Genomic DNA, 15,130 nt, shown 5'->3' on the forward strand with positions numbered 1-15,130 from the left:
TACTGCAACTGTGCACATCAAGATTGTCAAATACAATTCCTGAACATGAGAGAGAACAACTGTCTTTTACATCTACTTCCATGTAGGCAACTGACTGAAAAGCAGGTTGTAAGGTGAGAGAAGCCAGTAAACCAAGGCTACGTTGGCCTCCTGGTAATCAAAAATTTTTTGCTTTCATTGCAACTGTCAGTTTCTAGGGATACTGGTCAGCTCCACTTAAGAAATAACATTTGTTAACTTACTACGAATTTCTACTGCTAGAAGTTTTTTCAATTCAAATCCCAACAGGCTGTGATGGTTTGAACATGCTTTATGGTGCTAGGCTGGATATCGTTGTATGTGGCACCAGTTATAAGACCTTTTCTTGCAGCCCCTCCAGTTACGTCTTAGAATGAGCGCTTTTTCAGTGAACTCCAGGTAGACAAAAAGTTTGTGCTATCATATTATGTTACCACAGTACTAAACTTGCAACTTAAAGCAACAAACACAAAAAATAGGCTCCTTTTTGCCTTCCTCCTTTACAGAGACATTAAGGATACAATAGTGAACTCATATATTCTATCTCACTGTTCAAGGATGTTAATCCAGGTATCGTAGGCTTATACACAAATGTCCCACAGCAGTTACTTCCCTCAGTTTTCAAATCGAAGTGCCATGTAATATTTTGCAGGGGTGAGGGGGGAAGAGAGATGGGAAATAAAATTAATTCTGTATCTTACAACCCTCTGCCTCTTGGCAATTGGGAGAGATGTGTCTGATAAATAAAATACTTGTTAATATACCAAAGTTTTTGTGTTTAAAAATACCCCACACATTGGTTTGCTTATGTAATTATGAACATCAATAATGCCCATAAAAAGCCACTGGCAGTCAGGAATTGGCAATAGAAGCATGGATTGCGTTTTGATGTTTTATTGGACTGCCATGGATCGGTGGGCATTAGATTCAGTAATATTCAACCTCAGAATTCTGAGCGATCAATGACAGTGCAGAAAGTCAAAACGTTTGCTCAAGACGGATCCAAGTCCAGTGTCCGTATTGAGTGCCATCTTCCTCTAGTGGAGGGTAATCTTGTTATATGCTTCTCCATCAGTTTGTATTATTCCAAGAGATTTCCAAATTTAAGAGAGACGAAACTAATTACTTCAGTTGTTCTACAGTACAGCTCTGGTGCTGAGGTCTGCTTCATATGATCATCCTAACTTGGACATGATTGCTTAATACCAAGCTCAGATATTTTCTCCAGGTCTGAAATTGCTGCATCCAATGGCATTGCCCTGTTGGCTGGCTAAGTAGCGTGGACAGTATTCTCCTGCCATAGAATCATAGAATCATAGAATCATACAGGTTGGAAAAGACCTCTAAGATCATCGTGTCCAACCGTCAACCCAACACCACCATGCCCACTACACCATGTCCCTAAGGGCCTCATCTACACATCTTTTAAATACTTCCAGGGATGGTGGCTCCACCACTTCCCTGGGCAGCCTGTTCCAAGGCCTGACCACTCTTTCAGTAAAGAAATTTCTCCTAATGTCCAATCTAAACCTCCCTTGGCGCAACTTGAGGCCATTTCCTCTCGTCCTATCGCTAGTTACTTGGGAGAAGAGACCAACACCCACCTCGCTACAACCTCCTTTCAGGTAGTTGTAGAGCGCGATGAGGTCTCCCCTCAGCCTCCTCTTCTCCCGGCTAAACAACCCCAGTTCCCTCAGCCGCTCCTCATAAGGCTTGTGCTCCAGGCCCTCCACCAGCTTCGTTGCCCTCCTCTGGACACGCTCCAGCACCTCCATGTCCTTCTTGTAGTGAGGGGCCCAAAACTGAACACAGTATTCGAGGTGCCATAGTCCAAGAAATCCTCATATGAAGCAATTAATCTCCTACCACAAATACTTATATTCCAAGCAGAAGGGCTTCTCAGTGTGGGTCTCATGTAAGATGGTGTAGCTTAGACCTTATTCAGACTTCAGTAGCAAAGATGTGTATCTACTCTTACTCAGGTAGATGGGCCTCTTGTTCAGTTTTGTTTAAAGCCTGTTTTCCACTGATTTTGAGTTGTCACCCACCCTAGGTATATGTGCTCCATTTTCTGTCAGTCCTTTTCATTGAAATGTAACAAAAGATTGCTCATTTACCCATTGTTTAAAGCTGGTTTTACCTGTGGTCCCTCCCCTCTGCTCAGCACTGGTGGCACCACAAATGGAATGCTGTGTCCATTTCTGGGTTCTCCAGTACAGTAAGGGCATAGACATACTGGAGCGAGTCCAGTGGAGAGCTAAAAAGATGATTAATAGATTGGAGCATCTGACATCAAGGAGAGGCTGAGAGACCTGAGAACATTTAGCCTGAAGAAGAGACACTTCAGGGGTGATTTTAGCAATGTGTATAAATACCATATGGGAGACAGTAAAGATGATGGAGTCAGACTCTTCTGAATGGTCTCCAGTGAAACAGACAAGAGGCAATGGGCACAAGTTGAAATATAATAAATTCTGTTTAAACATGAGAAAATATTTTTTTACTGTGAGGCAGGTCAAACACTGGAACTGGTCAAACACTAGAGGTTTTCCAGAGAGGCTGTGGAGTCTCTATCTGTGGAGATAACTAAAAGTCTGACTGTGTCCTGATCAACCTGTTATAGTTGACCCTGCTTTGAGCAGAGGAGTTGGACTAGGTGATCTCTTTCATTCTGTGAAAATACAGTTAAATCACATTTCAGATTCTAACCAACTTTAATTTTCATCTTATATTCATTTTTCAACGTATTTGTAAAACTTGTGAATATTGTGTTCCAGCAAACAGCATTGCATTGGAGTGCCTACTACAATAACCCAGAGCATGTGAAACTTCTCATAAAACATGATTCAAATATTGGAATTCCTGATATTGAAGGAAAAATCCCACTTCACTGGGCAGCTAACAACAAGGACCCTAGTGCAATTCACACAGTGAAATGTATTCTGGTAAGAAAGTCTGTTATATATATAACACTTTCTGTATTTATTGCTTTCATTTGATAGAAATATTTTTTATTCTCTTGAAATTTTTCATTTTAGTCCACTGACTCTTTGAGAATGAAATCATTTGCTTTTCCTAATATACAGAATTTTGTAAGAAATCATCTTAAATATTTTTTGCACTCTTGAAAGGGGTTTCTTCTGAGTTCTATGGGTCAATATCTTTGCTCTAACTCATGGACTATATATATTCCCTTAATTAGTTTGATGTGTGTAACTGTTCATTTGGGGGGTAAGGGAGGGAGAAAGGGGTTGCAAGTTCTCCTAATTAAAATGGCCAGCCATATTACTCATCTCAGTTGCGTCTTGCACACTGATTTCTTTGTTGTGTGTCTTTTCTTCATTATTTGAAAGTTTATTTCTAGTTAACTGCACTGAAAAGTCTAATTTAATTTGGTCTTTTGAGTCAGAATTCTGGGAAGTATTTGATCAATTATCAGTCAGCCCACAATCAGTTTATTGAGACTTTCCAAATATTTCTGTATACAGATTTAGTAATTTCTCCTTGATGGCATATTTTCTCTTTCTGCAGTATTTCAGTTTCATTTTCTACACTGACAGTTATAATGAGTACAATGAAATCATGTGCTCAGCTTGATTTTTACCTTGATTTTTATTCTGTGGAAATCTCTGAACTTCACTAACATGGAAAGATACAGAAGTCTCAATTGAATTTTTCTCTCATATTACAACAATCTCTCTATATCTTTGTCTCTCAAAGGTCTTTGTCTTTCAAAGGTCTTTCAGGACTAGACACGTATTGATTGTAAGCTAACTACAATGACTTATATGTCTGTCTGCCTGATTAGCTTGCAAGTTTAGAACTTATGTGTGGCACATGAAAATTTGCTTTGCTTTTCTTCAAATCACATTGATAATCTTACAGTTACTGATACTTTTTTTTTTACTATAAAAACAGTTTTTGAGACGTTTCCAGTGTTAAATTAATGTAATTTTATTTCTGTATTACTTCCGTTTATTCAAGATATTTTAATTAGGACTCAGTTGTGAAGTAATTTGTCACAAACAAAATTTTGTCACAAAGTTTTAGTTTGTATATACCATCTACTTTTCTGCCACACTAGAGAAATAAATAAATAAATTTGAAAAGTAGGTAAGGATTGCTGTATTCAAATACAGACTTTTTCAAACGATAGATAGATGAGGTAAATGTTTTTAAAAGTTGTGGTGTGTTGGCCCCAGCCAACAGCCTAACACCCGCACAGCTACTTGCTCACTCCCTTTTTGCGAGACTGGGAGAAAATAGAAGAAAGGCAAGATGACTCGTGGATGAAGATAATGACAGTGGAAAGCAAAAGCTGCGTGCAAGAAAGGGAATTTATTCACTACTTCCCATCAGCAGGCAGATGTTAGCCACTCCCAGGAAAGTGGAAAAAGAGCTTCCACACTTAATTGTTGTTTGGGAAGACAAACAGTGTAGCCATGAGCATCCCCCTGCCTCCTTTCCCTGAGCTTTTTTTGCTGAGCATGATGTTATATGGTATGGAATATTGCTTGGGTCAATTTGGGTCAGCTGTCCCAGCTGTGTCCCCTCCCAATCTCTTGCCGACCCCCAGCCCACTCTCTTGGGGGAGCAGGACAGGACAGGGCATGAAAAAGCGAAATCCTTGGTGCTGTGGAAGCATTATTCAATAACAGCCAAAACATTGGTGTGTTATTAACAGTTCTAATCACAAAGCCCAGCACCATACCTGCTGCTGCGAGGAAAATTAACTCCATCTCAGCTAGCTGTACTACCGAAGGTAAAAAATATCTGTCTCCTTACTGAAGGTGTTCTCGAAGATTCCCTTTAGTAATACAGAATCATGATCATGTCCGGGTTTTTTGATTCTTTTTTTTCACTCTGACAGATAAAACAGTGTATTTTTGATTCCATCTAGGCTTTTTCATGCATCAACTAAATTGTTTATATTCCAAATAGTTATACATATATATGCTTATTGATGGAGTAAGATAATAACAAGTTTAAATGAAAAAGTAATTTAGCTTACAGAATATGCTGTAAAAGTTGATGATACAGAAACACTGTTACTAGGTAATCAATGTTTATTGAATCTGTTGTTGAGTATAAATATCTTTTTTTGTTGTTGAGTATAAATACCTTTTTTTGTTTTTTACTTAGTCCTTTAGTAAGATCTTGTCTTCTCTCTAAACTGAGGTGTTTTTCTTACTTATCTTGATAGATATCTACCTAGCAGAGCTCATAATCTTCCCCTTTTCTCTTAGCTACTTTTTGCAATATTACCCAGTTCCAGATCTATTGCTCAAGCATCACCTTTGATTCTCATTCCTCCCTAGATCTTCACATCCAGGTTAACTTTATAGTTTTCCACATTCTTTCTGCGTGATATTTGTGTACCTAGTCAAGTCAATAGGAAAAATTGCAATTAGTTTAGTGAGAAAGGGATCAGGAACTTCCTTACTGTTAACAAGCTGCACTGATCACAATCTCTCCCTCCTCTTTCATAAGTATATTCTAAGATACAGTGTGGCTCTGTATTTTCAGGAGGATTGTTTTTCTCAATTGTCATGGGTTAAAATCCACTCTAGTGTTGGAAGTTAAAGAACTCAGGACTACATTCCATTTTTCTTTTCCACAGGGTTCCCATGACTTCAGTCAATTTTTCTGAATTGTCAGAGATAGAACAGCAGACTTACTGTTATTACTTAAATAAACTTATAGTTTATTTAAGCTCTTGTTTTGACATTCTGCTTCTGCTCTAGATGTTTGGTGTCCTGCATCCTGAATTTTTATTGTTTTATTGTTTGCCATTTTCTTTAGAGATACCTCTTTTTTTAGGAAAGTGAAGTTTAAAGTTTGTATTTCATGGGCCTTTGTGATATTTGCCATTTGGAGATCTCTGCAACGCTAAGATGATGTTCATTTTTACCTGTTCTGTTCTTTTGCCTGAGAGAGAAAGTCATGAAGAGAAATCTGTCTAGAAAAAAAGTTGATGAGAGAGGAAATTATAATACAAAACTATATAGCTAGGGGCCTTATGTGAAAGTAATTTAGCATGTTTTTTAAGAAAATGTGATGTAAAGTCAAGTTATATCTATTAATGCCTATGTTATGTGATCAAATGACTAATCATGTGTTGTGGTTTAACCCCAGCCAGCAAATAAACCCCACGCAGCCACTCGCTCACCCCCCCCTCTGGTGGGGTGGGGGAGAGAATCGGGAGGGCACAAGTAGGAAAACTCCCGGGTTGAGATAAAAACAGTTTAATAATTGAAAGAAAACGAAGTAGAACAGTAATAATAACGAGAACAACAACAATAACAGAATATACAAAGCAGGTGATGCACAATGCAACTGCTCGCCGACCGCGTGTCACGAACGGGGGACGAGCCCCCCCCCCCACCTGGTTTTTATACTGAGCATGACGTCACATGGTATAGAATACCCCATTGGCCAGCTGGGTCCACCACCCTGGCTGTGCTCTCCCCCCCCCCCCCCCCCCCCCCCCCCCCCCCCCCGGTGCAAGCACAACAACAGCCAAAGCATCAGTGGGCCATCAACGTTCTTTTCACACCAAACCTAAAAACACAGCACACCCCCCCAAGCTACTGGGAAGAAAGTTAACTCTGTCCCAGCCGGAACCAGGACATCATGATACTTTAAAAGATCTTTTTATTCAAAATTAAGCCCATTACAAGTAGATGCATTTATTGGAAGTACTCTCTAATTTACTTCTGTCCTGTCAGCTGCAGACCTTGACATATCCTTTAGAAATACTCTGATAGTCATGTGGTTTTAAAATGCTAGAAAAGTATTATAATGAAAGCCATAAGATTAATTTGTGCAAAAATGGGAGTATCCTAGAAGAAAACTATGAAGATATATACGTTGTGTTCAACTTAGAAAATCAAGTAAGAAGATCTAGTTATTTTCACAGGAGCCTGAGTTAGTCTTTTAAAGATCTGTGTAAGGAGCCACCTGCACAACAGACTGGTAAAACTACAGGATATGTACCAAAAATCAGGTCTTGTACAATAATTAAATAAGTATAAGAAATACTTGAAAATAGCCTATACTGTAACAAAAGTATTTGGTTGTAGAGCTATATTCTACTGAATAAGGACAGTTTATCTCCTTATTATAAGACTCAAAAAAAGAAGTCTGTAAAGAGTATATAGCTTTTCTCTTCCACTTAAATTTTTTTTTTTTTTTTTTTGTTAAAGGAAGCTGCACCTACAGAATCTCTGCTTAACTGGCAAGACTATGAAGGACGAACTCCCCTTCATTTTGCTGTTGCTGATGGGAATGTAGCAGTTGTTGATGTCCTGACCTCCTATGAAGGCTGCAACGTGACCTCCTATGACAACTTGTTTCGAACTCCCCTTCACTGGGCAGCCTTACTTGGTAAACTGGACATGCTGAAGTTATTTAATAATTAATTGACTGTGGTGTTTAATCTTTGTCTCTGTTTTTTATTTAATTCCAGCCTGGCATTATACTAACTAATCTCTTAGAGCAATAATAGTTTCTGCTAGACCAGGATTAGAAGCTTGTGTGTAGACTGTTTTTTTTTTGCTTCAGATTCTCCAAAGCCTTGTAAAATGCATTACTTCAGCAGGCTATATATGCTCATGATTTAAGAACAATTAGAGCATATTGAGATGTTCTTGCATATGTAGCTTTGTTCATAGATAAAAAACCTGGTACTCTAGAGCAGTGGTGTCCGAAGTGGGGTGTGCACACCCCAGCGTGTATGCAAGACAATCCATTGGGGTGCGTGAAGAAAATATCAGAACTTCTGTTTGTATTTAATTTTTATCTGAAAAAAAAAGAAAACTTTGCTAATATTTAATATACGGATTGATGCTAGCACCCTCACTTGGTCCATACGTAAGACAGTCACGTAGGGTTTTGAGGTGCCTAAGGGAAGTGAGTACTCCACAATGTGGAGGGGTTGACAGTGGCATCATCATTCATTCATTCATTTTCAGCTTATTGCGATGTATTGCAGTTTGCGTGTGCCCAGTTAAGTGGATTTATGGATTATATTATCTAGTTTTTACTAAACTACCCCTCACAAAATAGATAAGTGACTTAAAAAAATTCCTGCAAAGAAACCGCAGATAATCTGATAATGCCAGCACAAGTGAACAACAAGAAAATGGCAGAGCTGACACTGCTCCTACTCTTAGTACGAGCTCTTCATCAGACACATTATGACAATCTAATCAGATCTGACAAGAAGTTTTATTCAGATACAGTTTTTTTCTGTTCAGATTGTTACCCTGAGACTCAGATGCTCTGTGAATTATAACCTTGCATATATGAATTCTGCACGGTTTGGTTTTACGGGTTACAAAACCGGATCTTTGCAAAACAGGTAAAAACCTGATTAAATATAAATAGTCTAAGTACAGGGAAACGCAACTCATAAAATGACAGGCACAAAAATAATATGATTTAGAAAATTAACCTCCTATTTTCCATTCTCCTATGTGCCAGAGGAGAAAATAAACACCATGTACCGGATAAAAAGAAAGAATCTTCAAACACTCTCTCTCCCCTTTTAACAGGCTTTATCCCCATGACCCTTTGGGACACTGCAGACAAAGAATGCCAATAAAAGAATCAGATTGCTCACTGGAGCGAGTTACGGCAACTCCAGTGACAATATACATGTAGTTTGATTATGTTTATTTAAAAGAAAGAAAAAAGAAGAAAGAGTGTTCTCAGATTTGCATTTGCATTCAAGTAAGGATATTGAATTTTTACAGAGAAATTGTGAAACATTTTAAGTGTCATAGGATCGGTCTCCCAAAGAAATAGTCATTATCACTTGGTTCTGTCCAAGAAGCAAAATTTATCGTGTTTTGAAATTGATTGTATTTAAGAGAGAATTTTTGTCTGTTGGAAAAAAGGATTGTCTAATCAATGTGGAATAAAGGGGGAAGATGTGCCAAGACCTCCAGAGTCCTTTGTGAACTTGATGAGGTCTCTAGGTGGCATATGCCCATGGGGAACTTCTGATTGGTAAATCATGATTAATTTTTAGGGTTTTGTTTTTAAGTTAGATACTGGATGCTGTATATAGATCTCAAAGAGTCTAAAATGTTACTAAATGGGTTAACAGTAGGAGGTTTTAAGTAGTGCATGGATACAGCCACAAATATACTGTTAAAGGTCATGGGTTGCATGTGACTGCATCTTAGGGCATTGTTGCTCCTGTTAGCTTTTCTTTTGTGTAGATAAAAGTCTCAGCCAAGTTACATCTCTTCTAAATAAAAGTACTACAGAAATGACAGTTCTTGACCTCAAGAATTGAGTTTTAATGTTTACATTAACGTCCAAGTGAGATCCATCTTTGCACCAATTTATTTACTATTGCACCCAATACAGATTTTTTTTCAACTTCCTCAAGCCTTCTTTCTCGTAGATAATTTAGGTAGACCTCCTGTCCTGATTACAGAAGATTCTATTTTCTAGTTGTGTGTCCTGAAAGTTCAGGCAACTTTTTTCCAGGATCAGTACTCCTATGTTTTTCCTGCTAGGATTGCACTCAGAACCAACTTCTTCCAGTGCACCTCAATTCACTTCTTAAAGTCTTGAGATGGGAGGAGCAGAGCATAGCAACATTACATCTCTTCTTTTTACTGTTTTTCTGGTAGGAAGGGACAGAATGTTGTTCTGTTCTGGGTCCAGGCTTGTCTTAATGGCTGAAAGGAAAGAGGAACCTTCCTGTACACCCTAAAACCTCTAGAAAAAAATAATCCCCACATAGCTGTTCATCCTTTTTGAACCATTTTCTCTTGTTTCTGATACTTCTATACATATAAAGCCTGACAGTGCCATTCCACAAAAGAAGGCTTGCCTAGTCCTCCATCTCTTAGGTTTTTAAAAGCTACAGACCACAACTGTTACACAGCTTCATTCTGTAATTGTTGGTGTTTTCATTAAAAAAAGTCTACTGCTAGTAGAAAGGTTTGCCTACTTTTTTTCATTTATTCTAAATTCAGGTCAACTGTGCAAAAGTAACAAGCTGCAAAATTGATTGTTTTCCCCACATGCAAGATACTGGGAGATTTCTCCTGTAAAATCAGAGTATTTTTATGCGATTTATGCCTTATAATATCTCTTAAAATACCAAATCATTAAGATATTCCGTGAGCTGCATATGTCTACAAAAGAAAGCATATGAAAGGATCAGTTGACTTTAGTGGCAATATACTGTGTCTTTGTTTTCCTGTCTGTTAAGTGGATATAAAGTTTACCCACCCCCCCAAAACGTTATGATTTTAATCTAAAAACATTCTAATCTGTTTTGATGGAAGGAGTTGTGTGTGTCAGTTTGTTGTTTATTGCAGATATACAGCTGGTAGTAGACCAGCCTCCAGATTTTGCTATACATCTTCAGTTGAAATTTTGATTGAATAAAACCTAAGTAAACAATTTACACTAAATTTCTGTAAAACAATGTGATGTAGGATGAAATTGTCAATGTTGGTTTAGCCTACCTTTTAATGTAGACAAATGTGGACAAATGCTCATCGTCATCAGTCTGCGCTCACTTTACTGCTTCTGACTGACCTCTCACTCAAATGCAGCATCTCAGCTGAATTGTCAGAAGCTTTTTATGGAAATATTCAACTCATTCACTGCAGTGTTAATATCACAGTTGTCTGAACAACTATTGCTGGTTTCTTTGTTTAGGGAAATGCTCTAGTGATTTCTTTTAAAAGAAATAGAAAATCTTTCTACATGTTCCTATTCATAGGTCATTCTGATTTACAGATGCCCCTCAAAAATGAGGATACAGAGTGTGGAACTGGAATGCTATTGGGAAGAAGGTGCATGCCAGGCTTAATAGTTCAAATATCAAGTCTTACGTTTCTCTCTTACGCTTAGACTATAATGGCTACAACAAAAACATACTACTATTTATTGAAGTCTGTTCATCTTCTTCTGTTGTTTTTTTTTTTTAATAGGGAAGTGTTTAACTTTAGGATTTGATACATATCTGGTTTTATTATATTATTTTTCTCAGGTCATGCACAGATTGTCCATCTCTTATTAGAAAGAAATAAATTTGGAACTATCCCATCTGATAGTCAAGGTGCAACACCCCTACATTATGCAGCACAGAGCAACTTTGCTGTAAGTAGTACATACCCTAAATGTGAAGGAAATATGTTTTGCTGAAATATTTATAATGTAACAAAGTGTTTAAGTTGTTTTTAAAATCATATAAACACAGTGTTGTCTGCACAAGCTTAATTCAGAGTTTTCCTGTATTATGTGATATAAATGTGGTTAATTTCAAACTATGAAAAAAAGATTTTAAAAAACATTGCTGTACAAAGAAAGGCCCTTTGATCTATATGTTGCATCAGAACACACAATAGTCATTTAGGTACTTCAATAGAAAGCAGAATGGTACCTACTATTTTACAGTGCTTTCACTTTTTAAGGCTCATTATAGCAAAATCTAAGCAGTTATAAGATATCTAGGGTAAGATCACCCCTGTGAGTATTTGCACAGCTGCTTCAGTACCAGTCAAACCAGTCTTTGCCTTCAAGAAGGTAATTAACTTATGAGTATTTGCTATTATGAATGAGCCGTTGTCTCGTAAAGCAAGTACCTTTTGTCACAATTCTCCATGAACACGATATTTTTTAAAAGTTTTTTGAAGTTTTTAATATTTTAAAAATATTTTTTAAATTCAGAAAACAAAGAAAATTGGTTTCTTAGACAGCCTAATTCTTATATTTTGGTAGAATAGGTAATTTTTTTCCAGAGCAAGATCAGATACGGTAGAGCTAAGTATAAAACTCAGCAGTTTAATGATTGCTGGTCATAGATGTTATTATAGAAGTAGTTCTCAAGCACTGGAACTTAAGAAGGCTTTTTTCATGCTGCTCTGTCTCTCATAGTTGATTTATGCCATGCATAGTAAGCTGAGAGCTCCCATCTTCAGTTGTATTATTCATAACCTCCCGTTACAAAAAGGGTTATTTAGTGCCTAATTAATGTAGTTATGTAGCGCATATTGCAGCATTTGCTTAACAGGGATACAAGTTTGGGTCTTTCTTGCCTATCCAGATGTTAATTTTCATAAAACAAGTAAAATTTTAATGTCTTTGAGAACCATTCATGTTAACAAATCCAGAAGTACTACTGAAAGAGGGAACTGACCAATGTATATTAATACCACAGCTGTCACCTTCTGTTTCCTTGTGAAAGTGAGTTTTGGGGTTTTGGTGGGGTTTTTTGGAGGTGGTCTTAGTAAAACCATACAGATATTTTTTAAATTGAGACTTTCATTGGAGCATATCTCTGTGTATAATGTACACCTTTTTAGAGAATTTTTTATTGATGCTGATTATTGTCCATTATGTGGTATGTACAATTTGGGTCTGACTCACACGCCTAAAATATTTATGTTGTAAAAGCCTTTCTTTCTAGTTTGAGTCAGACTCATGGGAAAGATAGAATGTTTTTATTTACAATCTGGTGATTATCTCCACATGCTTTTATCTTTTTTTTTCCCCCCCCCTATATTGATACATTCCTAAAAAATGATTTTTCATACTGACTTTCTTTCTCTGGGCTTGATTCAGTTTTATGAAACATCTTCATTATGTTGCTGCCTTTTGATCTCACCAGCCACCCAAACTATGATATCATTTAGGTTTTTATGGGGAAATAGAGTAGGTGATGGAATCAGACATTCTTTTGTAATCTTGTATTTACAATGAATGTACTGTTTCCCATCTTACGTGAAGAATCAAACAGGAGAGTCTCATTCAGATCTGCAAGCCTCATTTAGCTGGTATCCAAGAGCCCCTGTTTATGCATGCCTAAATTATGTCTGACGCTTCTCTCTTTTTCACCACTTGGTTGTTTCTGAGCACCACTATTTGCCTTTTTTCTTGATTACATACAAATCCTTGAGTAATTCCCACCGCTGCATTCCATACACATAGTCAAACAACTGAGTGGAGACACATCCATGTTTATTTTGGCAGTAGCATCTATATATTTATGGTTTGAGAGCCACGTTGTTGTTCTGTTCAGTCTGCCCAAGTTTGGATAGGCGTGGTGTGTTTCTCAGTTAAAATGCGATGTTTCTTAGTCCCTGACAAGAAGAAAGTTTGGTTTTTGTGTTTATTATAAATATTTGCGTTGCTTTCAGTTTTAATTAACTTGATATCTTGTTCTTTGTTCTGTTTTTCTGCGGGTTACTTACTCTAATATGACATTTTTGTTTCTTAAAGACTGAAGAGACTTAGCCAGCACTTAATTTACATGAAGAATTTGTTCTCTAAAACTAACTTATCCCCACTTACTATGGAAGGAAAAGTTCTAGAAGAAGAGTAGTTACCTAATATAACCACCCAAGTAGGTTGCCTGAAATTTAGATGGCTTATGTATCCCGCAGAAGGTCAAAATAAGCATCCTTTTTAGATTTTTGAACTTCATGTGTGAAGGCAGATGCTCTATTAGTATTGATTTTCGTATGCAGAATGCAGGACTAGATGTATCTTTTTTTTTTTTTTTAATTTTTTCAGAGATATCCAAGACAATGTACTTCCCTTTCACATACTTGCATAGATTGATCTAGTAAATGAAATGTGGATACCTCTGTCTTATTTTTGAATATTCAAAAATAATATTTAGCATTTTTCAGAGTTTCTTAATAGCACAGAATGAAATGATCCAGGTTAACTTCTCTCCTTTACTGTTGTTTTTCAGCTTTGTTGTTTTTTATTTTGTTTTCTCCAGTTTTTTAAATAGAGATAAAATACATGTGATTTTTCATGACAAAATACATGTAGAATTAAACTGATCGATATTTCTGTTTTCCGATTCTTAACCATCCTGTTCTAATTTAATTTCATTTTGTTTTCAAGTTATGATAACTTCATTTTGGAAAAGAACTCTTATAGCACTATGGGATTTTCTTCCACTTTTTCCCATTAAAAACTCCAGAAAAAAAGAGTGGTTGAAAGAAACGTTGCTTTGCTAAAACTTAATGGAAAAATAAAATTACTTATTTATGTTTGTGGGATGTGTGCCTTAGTATTGAAAAGGTCCAGCCTTCATACTGCTTTTCACTTTGCAGGATTTCAAGCAGTGCAGAGTACTGGTAGGGTGCTGAGCTGCTGGCCTAATGAGTAGCCGTTTGTGTCTGAGGTGCAGTGGTGGTCAGTGTGAGTACACAAAGCTGTGAACACATGCTGGTTTGTGTGGAAGGCTTAATGCTTCCATTCCTCATTATTTCTGGCTGGACCTTTTTACAATGAACTGATAGTTCAGATATGGACCCAAATTCACGAAGCTGTTAGGATCTTAGATCACGTTAACATAAGATAAATGAAAAATTTCCTATTTCTTTAGAGGGATGAAATAATAAGTAGTAGTTAAAAAAAATCCAAACTAATCAATAGGACTTAGGCATTTAAACACCTTTGGGATTATAAGCATTTGATTCCTTGTAGCCAAGGAATTCTCATCCTACCCAGAGCAGTGATAGAGCTATTTTGGTGTCACACAGGGGAAAGGATAAAATAGTGTTAATCCTAAAATATGAAAATAAAATCAAATAATGAAACCCACTTTTTTCAGTTTTTATTGGCTAACCTATCAGTGGCTCTTAAGAGATGTTTACCAGCTGTTAAATACACAGCCTTGTAAGGCACTAGATAGAAAAGGGAAAATCTTCCCCTAATTCTTTTTCTAGAAGTCGTGATTTCCTCTCCCTTCCTTTCCTGTGTGTCTTATTAAGAATTTAGCAGCAGGTTAAATAAGGGGACTTGTTTGTTGAGAGCTTAATACAAACACAGCATTTGAAGAAATAATTCTTTTTGCTTTGATTTAAATAGAGATTTTAGTGTAACAGTTACAGTGGAAAGCCTGGACTCAGGTATAAAGGTTTTCTTAATCTTTTTTGATTTATAATATTTCAGTAACTAGTAACCTGTTGATATTATTAAATATTAGGAAATATGTCTATGTTGCCCTAAAAGTCCTTTTTTTTTTTTTGAATAGTCAAATTAATAGAGTTTGGCAAACTAAAATATTTGCATGTGCAGTCGTATTTAGAATTGGAGCAAAAAAATACGTCAGGAGAAT

The 15,130-nt window shown here is 36.8% G+C and overlaps 1 protein-coding gene across 5 annotated transcripts in view; it reads left to right on the plus strand.

Moving 5' to 3' along the window:
- Positions 1 to 15,130, plus strand: part of INVS (inversin) — a 103,738-nt gene that overhangs the window by 48,495 nt on the left and 40,113 nt on the right. For all 5 annotated transcript variants that reach the window (XM_075142240.1, XM_075142245.1, XM_075142242.1 and 2 more), the window contains 3 exons: positions 2,796 to 2,963; positions 7,224 to 7,404; positions 11,042 to 11,151. In XM_075142240.1, coding sequence (XP_074998341.1) covers positions 2,796 to 2,963; positions 7,224 to 7,404; positions 11,042 to 11,151 — 459 coding nt within the window. The remainder of the gene's footprint in view (positions 1 to 2,795; positions 2,964 to 7,223; positions 7,405 to 11,041; positions 11,152 to 15,130) is intronic.

Source organism: Calonectris borealis, chromosome 2, assembly GCF_964195595.1.
Source record: "Calonectris borealis chromosome 2, bCalBor7.hap1.2, whole genome shotgun sequence".
Lineage (NCBI taxonomy): Eukaryota > Metazoa > Chordata > Aves > Procellariiformes > Procellariidae > Calonectris > Calonectris borealis.